At 50.5% G+C, this 14371-nt stretch overlaps 1 protein-coding gene across 3 annotated transcripts in view; it reads right to left on the reverse strand.

The window, feature by feature from the left end:
• Window positions 1-618: 618 nt before the first annotated feature.
• The window catches only part of NHEJ1 (non-homologous end joining factor 1), a 77536-nt gene continuing 63783 nt past the window's right edge, over window positions 619-14371 (reverse strand). For all 3 annotated transcript variants that reach the window (XM_044241618.1, XM_044241619.1, XM_044241617.1), the window contains 3 exons: window positions 2114-2231; window positions 1569-1687; window positions 619-1138 (listed from right to left, as the gene is read on the reverse strand). In XM_044241618.1, the coding sequence (XP_044097553.1) occupies window positions 1064-1138; window positions 1569-1687; window positions 2114-2231 (312 nt within the window). In that variant the 3' untranslated portion in view covers window positions 619-1063. The remainder of the gene's footprint in view (window positions 1139-1568; window positions 1688-2113; window positions 2232-14371) is intronic.

Raw genomic sequence — 14371 nt, forward strand, 5'->3', positions numbered from 1 at the left:
TTACTAATCCTGGGATGCTAAATCTTGCCTGATCTGTCCAAAGAGTTGAGTTTCTCCCTAGGATGTTGTCTACCTCATAGAAACTTTGCCCTTCTTCCTGCTAAGGCACTGTTCATTCTCTAGGCCAGTTCCGTTGTCCCAGAGAACTCTGTGCCCATTCCTGCTCCCTGCCGTCCTACCTTTTCAAGTTTTCCTAGTTGCCATGTTATTTGAAGTGGCATGAAGTCTCTCCCACTCCAGTGGGAAACTACCTCAGCCCTTGTGCTCGGAGCTCTTTATAATTTTGATCCCAGACTGTGGTTTAGTCTGTTGTCTATGCCTTGGAAACAGACAAAAAAAAAAAAAAAACCCAAAAAACAAAAAAAACACCCTACATGATGTTGGGCAAAGGAGAGCAGCAGCGATCTGTGCTGTGTTGTGCCCACCATGGAGAGAGTTCTCGAGATCAAAGGTCCCAAATGGAGGCTTAGCACTGGCCACAACGAGAGAAGCATGAGAAGAATCTGAAGGAGCAGATCGAGGGCCTGAACTTCATCTAGAGACAACAATGGGTGGGGCCCAGTAGAGCGAAAGACGTTGGTTCTATGTTCCCCAGAATAAGCAATCTCGAAAGCAGGGGAGTGTGAGTGCTTTTTATTCCATGCTTAAGAGAGAACTGGGTCTCTGAGGAGCACCCGGGGTTAGCTAGGGGCTCTTGAGAAAGGTGGACAAGGCTTCCTGAGAGCATTGTGCCTTTTTGCTGACTTGGCCTCCGTGCCTAGAGTCCATGGTAGGATCCTGGGTCTGGAGAACCTCTAACAAAAGAGAGGAAGGTCTGGGACTCTCGGAAGCTGGCTTCCACTTGGCTAGGGAAGGCCAGTGCCCAATGGGTAGAGCCGAGATTCCCTGGGTTAAGAGTACCCAGGCCTGTCTGTGTGAACTTCTGTTATCTCAGCCTTGTCGGGGGGTGGAGTGCTCTGACTATATAACTCTGTGTCACAGATGTTGCTGCCACGGGAGCTCCTCTCAAGGTGACACGAGGAAGCTCTTCTAGTCTGTCCTCAGCAGTCGAGACAGTGATGGGCTAACTGAAGAGCCCCCTTAGCTTTTTCCTCTTGACCTTTGACAGCTGAGGTCTCTGCACAGGGCCTGAAGGACCCTAGAAAGAAAAGGAACCTGAGTTAACAGAGGTTTTGAACAGATCCACTTAAGTCAGGAGAAGAACTTCTTTGCTCCCGTGGCTCTGGTGGGGGTGAGGGGCTGACACAGGTGTTCTGAAGGCTGTGTCAGGCAATGAATGTGATCTAAGACCCCGTGCCCTGTGTACATCCCTTCTCCCCCCAGGGAACAACCTCCCAGACCATCACTGGAAGTGGGATAAGGAGGAAAAGGAGTCAAGGTCCTTCACTCAGTACAGGAATGGCAGAGAGGAAGTATCAAGGGAAGATGTGAAAGACCATGACTGCCTCCCAGAAATCCGTCATCTGGTGGCCTGGTCACACATATCCTCCAGTATGGTTAAGGCAGTGTCTCAATGAGGTGACAAGACCAAGGACATTTGGCTCAGGGGCTGCAGGTACGTGACTCACTGTGGGCTCTTTCTCGGGCACTGGGAGGGATGGCGCCGAGGAGACTGGCTCTTCTGGCTCGTTCAGAAGTTGGTTTTCAGTCTCTTGTGGGGAGGTGCTGCTTGAGGGCTGAGGATCTCCTGAAATCAGAACAAACAAGGGAAGACCGTGGTAAATACCTTCTTCTTACCAGGGAGGCATTAGCATTTAGCAAGCATTCTGATCAAGGTCAGAGTTCAGGATTAATAATATAAACAGACAGGAGTAGCTACAAGTCCAACCTCCAGCTGACTCTCAGGAAGCCCTGCTTCTACGCTGAAAATTCAGACCAGTGTCAGTGGAGGTTTCTGCAATGATAGAAATGTTCTTCTGCCCCGTCCGACCTGGTAGCTGCCGGCCACGTGGGGCTACTGAACATTTCAAGTATGGCTACAGCAAAGGAGGAGAGGAATTTTTCATTTCGTTTCATTTGTATTTAACTGAAATATTCACAAGGCGCGAGAGCTACCATATTGGAGGGCGGAACTCTAACCCCAGGGAGACTAAGTACTTCCGGAGCTACTCACCGCTGCCCGGATGTTTCTGTCTCACTTGGATCTCTTGTCTGGTGACCGCGGTATACAGACTCTGTAAGTTCATGACAAAGCGTCTCCCGTCACCTACACTGCATGCCTCTGGTAGTTTCTAGAGGAGAGAGGAGATGCTGTCATTGGTTACACTACATTGCCAGAGAAAAGCAGATTGATATCCCATTGGCAGAAGTGGCATCAACCATAAGAGAATTTATACGGGGAAGTTGGATCCAACATATCCATACCTTGTTGGGAACAGTATAAAGACCTCTTGTGAGGTCTTCTCTGAAAGGCAACTCCAAAAGCACATCTTTAATTCCCCCAATACCTATTGTGTTTTCCCATGAATGCCCCTGGGGTATCTGCCCAAGAGTCTCTAGGGCCTTTCTTCCAAAGGAATGACCTCTGAGAGGACTGTTTTAGGAAATCATCTTACTTAAATTGTCCCTGAGCTGTACAGATCACCTTTTTACTTACGTTCCCTCCTAAAGTTCCACACTAGAGAGAGAATAAGGATGACATGCAGGAAAGGGGAGAAAGAGCAAAATAAGAAAGACTGAGAGACAAGACTGAATTATGGAGCTGTGGTGTTTGGTCAGAGGGGATTGTGGGCGGGGGGACTAAAGTGTGCAAAGATTTGGAGGCTTCCTGGCCTTTTTACGTAGCTTTATAGCAATCCACAAACCCACAAATGGGGGCGATCATTCCCCCAAGAGGGGAGAAAACTGGCTCTTGAGGGGTGAAAAAAAATCTTACTCTTTTAAGGTATGAAATGTCTACATACAGTACACAAATAGAATTTTGCTCTCCCTGTGGTATTAAAATTTCCTGAGGGGCAGGGATTAGGAAAAAGTGCCTTAGGTTCCTGAGCAAGATGAGGAGGGGTAGAAAGTTGAGAAATCCTGCTCTCATCACACCCTATGTACCTGTTTCCTTCGCTGTGAATGAACCGTGGATTTATATCCACAGGAAAATGCTTTGCCTAGTTCAAGTTTCACGCACTCGGCTTAACAGACTTGAAGTGACGGCTGGAGACGGAAGCAAGGGCAGTAAAAACGAGATGAAGGCGTCCGGTATCCAGGGGTCCCAAACCTGGCTGTGCTTCGCAATCTTGGAAAGGGCCCAGAATGCCTTCACCTGTGCAGGCAGACTGTCCTGGTTCCCGGCCAAGCTAGCTGGCCTCGGAGGGAAGCCGTGCCAGTAGCTCACAGGGCGCCCACCTGAGAACCCTGGGCGGACCCATAGCTCGGGTCAAGGGCACGTGCTCTGTGCTATAAAGGCGATCGTTTCTGAGAAGCCGCCGAGGGGGAAGGATGAAAGAGAGAAAGCAGGAGAAGCAGGCAAGCAGCTGCTGAGCCACAGTCAGGATTATCTCTCCCCAAGGATGGTGGGAGCGGAAACCCTTGTCGATCCCCAGGAAACGCAGCATGCTCTTGTGCTCGCAGCATGCACTTGTGCTCCGAGCCCGGTCCGTCAGGACTCCGTCAGGCTTGGACTCTCACTGGAAACCACAGATAAAGTGAGAACTTTGCTTCTGACCAGCTATCACCGCAGGAGTGAAAGGGCCCTGAGGAGCAAACAGGAAGCGGGTGGGGGTGTGGGGGAGGTTGGGGGGTGGGTAAACTATCAGGCCATACACCTCGGTCTCCCCTCACTCTCCTTAATTTCAGCCTCCCCAAACCATGTCCTCTGAAAACATTGTCCTCTTCTCCGCAGACAGAGAGCCCCAACCGTGGAGAGGCCAACAGCTGTTCTCCTTCCTTATCTCTCCCATCTCCAGGACCTCCTTCAGATGGCTCCGGGAACGTGGCCTCTCTCAGGCTCCTGCACGCAGGGCTCTGGAGGCCGGGTGCTGCCGGTACAGATGGACGAGGCAGAGTCTCCGCTAACCCATTCCTCACCCTCCTGCCCCTTCTATGGAACCAGACAGACGTCTACGTTTTTTAGGGCGCTCTTCAGCCGTATCCCAAACTGAGTCTCCAAACAAAGTGGCAGAAATGAAAGGCAACTAAAGCCGGTGCGTCCCGAGCCTAAGCCCAAATACAGAACTGATATCCTGGACCTTCCTCCAGATCTTTCCCCATCTCGGAGAGATCTGGTCCAGCAGGTGTTGCCGGAAGTTATCCCACCTGAGTACTCTCGGAAAAGTACTAGAAAGAGAATACTGGGGGGCGCCTGGGTGGCTCAGTCTGTTGAGCGTCTGCCTTTGGCTCAAGTCAGGATCTCAGGGTCCTGGGATCAAGTCCCACATCCTGATTCTCTGCTCAGCAGGGAGCCTGCTTCTCCCCCTCCCTCTGCCTGTCCCCCAGCTCATACTCTCTCTCTAATAAATAAGTAAAATCTTTTAAAAACAAAAGAAAGAGAACAGTGGTACATTTGCTGCATATCTCCTATGTGCTAGACACTGTTCTAAGAATTTAAATGTATTGACTCATTTTATTTTTTTCCTGCTGTTTCCCTGGCACCTGGACTGGGGTAGGGGTACATGAACACGGTAGGCACTAGTGTAACCCCATCTTATTGACATGGTCCAACTAGTAAACAGCTCCGCAGGATTAGAACCCAAACAGGCTGACCTCAGGGCCGAGGCGTATGACTACCCTATTTCCTTCTCTAAACAGCAGAATTTTAGTCACAGGAGCCACACAGCCTTTCCTAGGGCCACAACCACCTGTGGCTCCCACCACAGATCACTCGCCTCAATTCCCAGCCAGCTCAGGAACAAGCTCCCTCAGGTGACAAGAGAGAAGTGAGCAGAGAATGAAGACGTTCTACCAGAAAAGCTGTCCCCACCCGGAACCCTTGGTGGGGCTGAGGCCATCTCTCAGTCCAGCCATCCCCAGCATCACTGCTTCCGTGATGGCATTATCCTCGGAGTGTACAAGGAAGAGGAGGTGGAGAGGCCCGAGCTTGAAAAGGAGAAACATTAGCTCCGCGGGCAGGACAATGGCAGGGGCAAGCTGGGGCAGGCAGTGGAGATCAAAGGGAGAACAGTGGGGTCAGGACTAAGAAAAGCAAACAGCAGTGCCCCCTGCCATAAAAGTACGAAGGAGCCAGGAGCAAGGTGTACCGGCCACAGAGCGGGTCACTGCGCGGAGTGGGAAGGGGAAGAAGAGACAGTTGGTCTACTGCGGACTGCGTTCATCTGATCAACCCAGAACCACTTCTACGCAGCAGAAAGCCCCTGTGATCCTACCGTGTGTTAGGTACTGCAGGACTAGGGCGAGGGAAAAGAGATGCACCTTTCCCCCCTCAGAACAGGGCCGAGTTAGTCAAAGATGAAGAAGTCACCGTCCTTGCCTCAAAGGGTTTATATTCAGGTGCAAGGAATAGGCAGATTTCAGGGCTTTTTTCCCAAGCATTATGCTATCAGAGTTAGAAATAAAGGGTAACGAGAACCGGAGAAAAAGAAAAGGAGGAGTTCTGACTGTCCAGCAAAAAGCCTGGGGCAGGGGGTGGGGGGGTGAGGGGTGACATACAGCCAGCCTCCTCCCCTAGACTGTGAATGTGGGGAAGTATTTGAAGCACAAAGGTGTGAAAAGACAGGATATGTTGATGTATCTCATGGGAAATAAGACCAGAAGGCTAGATTGCTAAGGGCTGGCTGGGTGTTCTGACAAAGGATATGCCCCGGAAGTTTCCTTTTGTTTCACAAAGTGGTTTTCTATGCTATACCCATGCTTGCCAAGGCTTTCTTGGCTCTGAATGAATATTGAATCAAGAGTGAGGGCTCAGAGGCATCCTCTGAGTTTGCCTTTGTAGGTTTCTGCTCCATTTCGAAGCCCTTCACTAACTGGACTGCTAGACTGTGACCTTTCATTAGGCAAAACAGAGAAGCATTTCTCTCCTATCTCCAGTTCCCTGGGACTTTGGCCTCTGCTGTCTGGCCGTATCAGAAGCTTTAGGAAAACCAAAGCTACAGAAATCCTATAGGGCACTTTATTTCCCCTTCTTTTCCTACTGCAGCCCATTTCTGGTCCCAGCACCCAAATTCCCTTCTTTAGTGGAGATGTGTCTGCAACTCCCATCGCCACTGGTGAGATCTCAAACTCACTCCCAGTGATCCCAAGGCTCCCTCCTGCTCTCTGACCCCAGCAGGATCTGCTGGAGAGATCCCCATTGTGGCTTTCCATTAGAAATTAGAGGTCAGGAGGCCCCTGGGTGGCTCAGTCAGTTAAGCGTCTGCCTTTGGCTCAGGCCAGGATCTCAGGGTCCTGGGAATGTGTCCTGCACTGGGCTTTCTGCTCAGCAGGGAAACTACTACTCCCTCTGCCTGCCACTCCCCCTGCTTGTGCTCGCTCTCTTTTCTCTCAAGCTCTCCCTTTTTCTCTCAGATAAATAAATAAAGAAAAAAATCTTCAAAGAAAAAAAAAAAAGAAAGAAGTCAGATTTCCCACTCTACTCTCTCCCCCACCCCAATTCCATCCCTCCTTTCCCCGAGGCTGTTTCAAAAAAGAAACCTTTAGAATCCGAGTAAGGAAAGGCTGGACCCTGACACCGTGCTCATCCTACTCTATATGGGCCCACAACCCAGGGGACAGGTGTAGGGGACAGAAGAGCCAGCGGAACCACGCAAACTGGAACCCCCCAGCATCAGCCTTGAGCAGGTCTTCAGGGCTGGCATCAGCCCCAGGAGCCGGTGAAGCCCCCAGTTATCACAGGAGCACACCCAGGGGGCAGTGCCCCAAACACACAGCTTCTCTCTCACAACCTGGTGAACTCTACAGGCAGCACTCACCAACCCCACCCCCCCACCCCGTCCCGGGGAGTGCGCAAGCCTTCCTTTAGGAAAGCATGGACATCTTCATCAGTAGCTCCGTATAGGGTTAAGGGCACACTGGAAAATTCTTCTAAGGTTTCACATTACCAAAGGGTTACCAAAATAAATAGAGAAGAAGAAGAAAAATGGTTTAGGATGAGGATTCTAAAGGGAAAGACTCTAACCGACAGGACTCCTGCCGGGCGCTCCTCTCCACCCTCAGTCCATTCACCCAACAAATATTTACTGACCCTCTATGGTGCTCAGGATGACTGAGTTGCTGGGGATAGGACAGACTGAATAAGAGATTTAAAAAAATCCCCTGCCCTCTTGAAGTCTACAGTCTAGGGAGCGGAATCAACAACACACTCAGAGCTGATTAAAACACTCAGATGGTGACAGCGTCACGGAGAAGAAACAAATGGGCACAGGCGTCATGGGAGAGGCGCGGGGATGGGTTCCTATTCTGAACAGAGGCCAAAGAAGGCCCTGCTGAGAGAGTAACGTTTTTAAAAGACCCAAACAGAAGCGGGAGAATGATCCACATGGCTATCTGGGTCAGGAGACCAAGATTCCCAGTTTGCGTGAGTCTAGGCCTGGCTCACGCTGGGTGCTGTTTATTAACAGGCGTCCCTTTCTCTCTTCTTAGGTCCCAGTTTGCACGATCAATTAGATGGTAGCCTCGGATCAGAGGATGAGCCTGGCAGGTTGGAGCATATGTGTCTGGGGGTTTATTTGAAATCATGAGTTAATGTAGTATATTAGGTTCTGTTCCTAAGATGGGGAGGCATGAGAGCTCAGAGAGGAGGGAACTAATCTGATTTACATTTAAAAAGCATCGTTTTGAGTGCTGAAGGGCAGGCAGACCTGTTAGAAGGCTGCTAGGGTGATCAGGTGGAAGGTGGTGGGAGCCTGGGGCTGGGGTCAGTGCAAGGACCAGATTTGGGGGGTATCTGAAGGCATGGCCAGCCAGGATTTGCTGATGGAGTAGACAGTAGCATTTGAGACACTCAAGGATCACTTCGCTCCAGGGCAGAAAGTAGATGTCACAGGGGGATGACCCAGAAACCCAAAATAAATCCCTAGACCAAAGAAAACCTGAAATGACCCCTGCGTCCACAACACAGACTCAGCGTTAGTAGCAAAAGGGTGAGAGGAGTAGGAAAGATGAAGCCGAAGCCCAGGGGAAGTATCAGGGTTTAAAAAGAGAAAGTTAAAAGCGGCTTCTCACTCAAAGAGGAAGCACCAAGATCATCTGGGGATTAGGGAGAAAAGTTCTTAGAAGAAAAAAGAGAAGTAGAAGCAAGCTTTACGTACTGGCGTGAGAGCCCAAAGACTTGGATTTGTACCTTAGGTCTATCTGCCGGTGGGAACACTCTGGGCAAGTTATTATACTCAATCAAGGTCTGATTCTTGAGAGAGAGAGACAGGGAGGGGCTGCAGAGACTAACAATCTCTGTGTCAGGGTTCATGAAGGGATAAATGAGAGGGTGGAGTAAGTACCCAAGAAATGTCTGTCCCTTTCCCCTGCAAGGCACACTGGGACTCTTCTCGCCTGGGCCAAGGAGGTTCAAGAGAAGCCTTAATACTATAGGTCTGACCCAGTTATGAACACTTTCCCGCTGCACCCCAAAGCATACGCTCTTCCAACAACTCAGTGACTAATCAAAGCCCAGAGCAGGGACCCACGGTTGTGGAAACCCTGGCTGGTAACCCGTCGGTCATTCCCTGCCCACCATTGCCACACGAGCCCCCTGCTCAGACTCTGGGGAGGACCACAGCAGTGTGGCTTCTGCACCAGCGGGTCCGAGCTTTAAGTCCCCGCTGTGCCAGTCAGCGGCTATATTCCTCACCAGAGAAGTGAGGACAGCTCCCGACACGTACTTTCAAGAGATTGTGGGAAGGGTCACACACAGTAACATAAAGGTTGCCTGCTGGAGAAATATGTCTCCTTATCTCCCCGCACACTGCTCTGTTGCTTCTGGAAGATCTCGTTTGCTCCCCCAGAGTTCAGGACCTCCCCAAGAGGTCCAGGTCTCACTTCCATCTCCCTCCCCTCTTTCTGTCGCGGTGGTGGAGGAAAGCCAACCTCTCCAGAGGCACACGGAGCACAGGCAGCTTGCTCCCCAGAACGCTCCAGCACAAGCATCCCACCTAGCCCCCCCTTTCTGAGGACACTTTGGCTTGGGGATGGGACCCTTTCTCACTGCCCCTTCCTGACCCCAAATGAGCCTCGTGCAAGAGGCTCCACCCTGCCACGGCAAACCAACACACTCAACAAAGGCTCCTGAACTAGAAGAAAATGAGCTTCAGCGACGCCACCCGCGAAGCGAACAGACCAATGTGTCTGGATGAGATTAATCTCTGCATTTCTTCAGAGTCCGGGAGAAAAATATAAATCGCTACTAGGACACAGAATAGAGACAGGGTGGTGATGTCCGGGTTTTCCAGAGACAACCAGCTCCCTCTTCCTCCTCCCTCCCCATGATTATTCCACAGCGGCTGGCTGGCTCATCTAAAAGTTTCAGCCAAGTTCCAGGCTCTGTCTGCTCCCTCACAGAATACCCTGTGGGGTCTCTCAGCCCGCTGATTGCAAATCTTGTTGATGTGGGAGAGCACACGGCACCCTATGCGCACAAGGCACGCTGCCCTTGAACACGGCACGTGAGGACCCGATAGCTGGGGCTGCTCCTGTGTTTGGTCTGGTTTAGCTTTGTTTGGGTCTAGGCCACGTCAGGCCTCCGCTGACCATTCTGGGTGCCTCCGCTGACCTGGCGCTGCTTCCCCTGTGGCCCCTAGCCTCCCAGCTCCAGAGCCCCGCCCCACGCCTGCTCAGTGCCGAGCTCTGCAAAGGAGAAGCCACAGACAAGTTCCCTGGTGCTGAACTTCATCTTGTGTTTAGGAGCCTGCGGATTCACTGCAGTCCTCCTTGACCCTCCCCAGGCTGAAACAAGATCAGGGGGAGGAGGGAGGCGATGGCTGCACAGGTTGCACGTGTAATGCAGGTACCAATCCGGTCAAATGAAATCACTCCCTTTGCAGCCTGCCCTTCTAATGGGATCATTTTGCCGCCTCTCTCTCTCTCTCTCTCTCTCTCTCTCGGTGCCGGAAATGCAATGGAGATAACATATGTGCAGAGTTCAAAACAGTCTGAGATAAAGTCCAGTCCTACTTATAGTATTCAGATTTTTCTGGTTCCTCTGGAGGCCCAGCTAGCTTCCTTAGCTGTATGGTCAGAAGAGACAGAGAAGGGAAGAGAGCTATGAAAGAGATGTCCAAACAGACGGCCTGGGGGCCTCTGGGTGGCTCAGTTGGTTAAGTGTCTGCCTTTGGCTCAGGTCATGATCCCAGGGTCCTTGGATGGAGTCCCATATCGGGCTCTCTGCTCAGCAGGGAGCCTGCTTCTCCCTCTCCCTGCTGCTCATGCTCTCTGTCAATCTCTCTTAAAAAAAAACAAAAAACAAACAAAAAAAAAACTTCAAACAGACAGCTTGAATAATATCAGTAAAATTAACATTTTGGGATGCTTTCATGTATTAGGTACTAGAGTAATAAGCATTTTAATGCATTATCTCAATCTCCACAGTAGCCCTATCAGCTAGGCACTAAGATCATTCTCACTGTATATATGAGAAAATAAAGGCTCAGAGTGGTTAAGTGACTGGACTAAGGCCACAGCTAGAAAGTGGCAGAACGCTAAGTAGAAGACCTAGGAGGCCCAACTCCAGAATGCACCCTTGACCTCCTAGGCCACACTAAGTCCTAGAGTCACCCAGGGAGATAGGTATCGCTCCCTTCTGCCCCCTCCCACGTCCCCAGAAGCAGGCTGCTGTGCCCACTCTGAGGCCTAGTACTAGAAGCCAGCCCTCACCTGCTTCTTAAATCCCCAAACAGCCCAAGAGGCTGCGAGAGGGAAAAGACTGTGAGGCCCTCCAGACTCCAGGCCTGAAGGGTCCTCCGATGATGCTAGAAAACCCGCAAAAGGAGTCTCTGGTACACGGAGGCTCAAGACTCTATGTCTCCTTTTAAAAGGAGTTCAGCCCCTCAAAGTCATAGCAGGAAGGCCCCTCAGCTCTGCCCCAAAAGAAAAATAATGGGAAAGGGAGTGGAAGTGGAGGTGGGGGCAGGGGCCGCTGAGCTCATAAGAGCCCTTTGTGGTGGCTGCCTCTGAAAGGGGGTTTTGCCAGACAAGGTGGAACTTCTCAAGGTGACAAGCGAACGGTAAAGCCTGAGCTGTGACCCTCTGCTCGCTCCACAGCCACCCCTCCCCTCTGCAGGCCCGAGCCGAAACTGTCCCCGAAGCCCCACCCAGCCCCAGCACAAACCGGGGCTTTCTAGTCTGGGGAGCGCCTAACAAGCAGCACAGGGGCTGGGGGACCAAAGCGGTTTCCTGGGGGGGAGGAATCCTCGACCCCTCAGGAACTGCAGCAGCGGCCCCTGCTCCTGCTCCAAGAACAAGCAGCTCCTGTCCGCGCGGGCTCAGGGAGGGGCTCCGGCCGCCGGGCTGGGAGACCAGCAGTCTGAAGGATGGTCAAGCGTGCCTCTCCCGCGTTCAGCCACTTCACCATCCTCTTCCCAGATGCAGATGCAGCCGTGCGGTACAGATCAGAGAGAAAAGGCCTAAGGTTTAATAACAACCAAAATCACAACTATGAGGCAGGCACCTGGCTCTGAAAGTTCCGGATCCCTGCCCTGGGCCAGGAGCACTGTTCGGGAGCGCAAATTTCTTTCTTTCTTTTTATCCCCATTCCCCTGCGCCCACCCGCCCCCCCCCCCCCCCGGCCCCCGTGTTCGAGGGGAGAACAGAGGAGAGTCAGCTGGGTCCCCGGGGCACAGAGGTGATTTAGAGGATCTGCTGGTACTCTCTGTAGGACCCAAACCACTAAAGGGATTCTCTTTCACTCCAGATTACACGCTTGACAGCTGGGAACACAAGCCCGTGGTGGCTGTCATCTCACGAGCTCCCCCCGACGCCCCCACGCTGCCTGCTACCTACTCCCCGTAGGGAGACACCATGCCCAGTCCACCCCAGAAATCTTACTCTGTAGGGGGATATACCGCCTCCCCATATGCACCCATGTACACACACACACACACACACACACACACACACACTCGTGATAAGGGCCTGATCTTCATGACCTTAGGTAGGTAAAGATTGAATGGGACACAAATCACAAGGGAAAAGACTGATACACTGGACCCCACTAGGATTAGGAACCTCTCTGCTCATCAGCAGACACTGTTAGGAGCAAAACAGCAAGCTACAGAATGGGAGGGAAGGCCAGCAATGCACACAACCAATGAAGGACTCGTTTCCAGAATCAACGGCGAATACATGAAAAGCTCTTAAAAATCAATATGAAACTAGGGCACGGCCGCGTATTTACTAGGATGGCTGAAAGGGAAGGGGCACATGATACAAGTGTTGCCAAGGATGTGGTACAACCAGAACTCTCAGAGAGTTCTTGTGTGAGTCCAAGTTCACAGTCACTTTGGAAAACTGTTCGGCAGTCTCTACTAAGTCTGAAAACGTGTATAACCGTGAAGCAACCCTTCCAAGTCTATGTACACACCCCATGCAAACACATAAATGAATTGTGGTGTGGTCTGACAATGATCTATTATCCGGAAATGAAAAGGAACACAGCGCTGGTCACCGCAACATGGAGAAACTTTGTGAACATTTCGTTGAGGGAGAGAAGTCACACCCAAAGGAGTATGTACCATAGAATTCCATTCCTATGAAGCTCAAAATGGGCCACAATAATTGATCACATCAGAAGCCAGGACAGTACTTATCCTTCAGAGGTGGTACGTACTGAGTACTGGAAACTTCCTAGTTCCTGGCGGGGTACTGATTATGTGGCCATGTGTGCTTTGTAATAATTCTTCGAGCCCCACGCTGATGATATGGGCACTTTTCTGTATATATCTTATACTTCAAGTTAAGACATTTATTAATAAAAGATAAACTACCCTGAAAAGCAATTTGGCAGTTCCTCAAACAGTTAAGGGTAAAGTTACTATATGACCTAGCAATTACACTGTGAGGTCTCCACCAGAGAGAACTGAAAACATATGTTCATACAAAAACTTGTGCATGCATGTTCACAGCAGCATTATTCAAAATAACCCCAGAGTTGAAACAGCACAAGCGTCCATCAGCTGATGAACGGATAAACAAAAGGCACGAGACCCATATAATGGCATATTATTCTGCCATAAAAAGGAATGAAGGGGGCACCTGGGTGGCTCAGTGGGTTAAAGCCTCTGCCTTCAGCTCAGGTCATGATCCCAGGGTCCTGGGTTCGGGCCCCGCATAGGGCTCTCTGCGTAGCAGGGAGCCTGTCTCCCCCTCTCTCTGCCTGCCTCTCTGCCCACTTGTGATCTCTGTCGAATAAACAAATAAAATCTTTTTTTTTAAAAAAAATGAAGGACGATACTTCATCCCTCAGAGGATGAATCTGGAAAACACAAGGCTAAGTGAAAGAAGCCAGACACAAAAGACCACATCTTGTATCATTCCATTTGTGTAAAATATTCAGAATAGGCAAATCTATGTAGAGACCAAGTAGATTAGCAAGTCCAAGAGCTGGGGTTGGGGGGCGTAGGAGGAAATAAGGAATGACTGCCGATCAGTACGGGGATTCTTTTTTTTCAGGGCGATGAAAAGGTTCTGGAATTAAAATAGTAGCTATGGCTCCAAAGCCTTGTGAATAGAGTAAAACCAGTGAATTGCTCACTTCTGGTAAATGTTATGGTACAAGAATTATAACTCAATTTTTTAAAAGGATTTTTTAAAAAAAGATAAAGTCTCTGCCCTCCCTCTATCTGCTTCCCATTCTCCACTCTGTTTCCTCTTTGAGGAAAAGACTCTCAGGCTCCCAACAGGCCTGAAAAACGTTTATAGGACATTAACACAGTGAGCATGGCAGATTCCTGCCCAGTGAGTGAGTGACTGGGAGTTAGCACAGAACGGGGACACACCATAGGCTCTATAGTCCTGCGGGCCTGGCTCTGAAAATAAGACCACCATTTACATATTCGTTTTATTACCTTAGCTAAGTGACTTAATCTCTCTTTTTTTAAATTATATTTTTTAAAAAAGATTTTATTTAGGGCACCTCGGTGGCTCAGTCAGTTAAGGGTCTGCCTTCGGCTCTCGTCATGACCCCGGAATCCCAGGATCAAATCTCACATCGGGCTCCCCACTCTGTGGGAGTCTGCTTCTCCCTCTGCCCTTCACCCTGCTTGTGCGCTCTCTCGCTAATAAATAAATTAATTAAATATTTTAAGAAGATTTTATTTATTAGAGAGAGAGTGGGCAGGAGAGAGAATCTGAAGCAGATTTGTGTGGAGTGTAGCGCTCAAGGCGGGGTGGGGGAGGGCAGCAGGGTTGGGGGTGGGACTTAGTTCCATGACCAAGAGATTGTGACTTGAGACAAAACCAAGAGTCAGACACTCAACTGACTGAGCCCCCCAGGTGCCCC

The sequence above is a fragment of the Neovison vison genome, chromosome 3 (assembly GCF_020171115.1).
Source record: "Neovison vison isolate M4711 chromosome 3, ASM_NN_V1, whole genome shotgun sequence".
Taxonomy (NCBI): Eukaryota; Metazoa; Chordata; class Mammalia; order Carnivora; family Mustelidae; genus Neogale; species Neogale vison.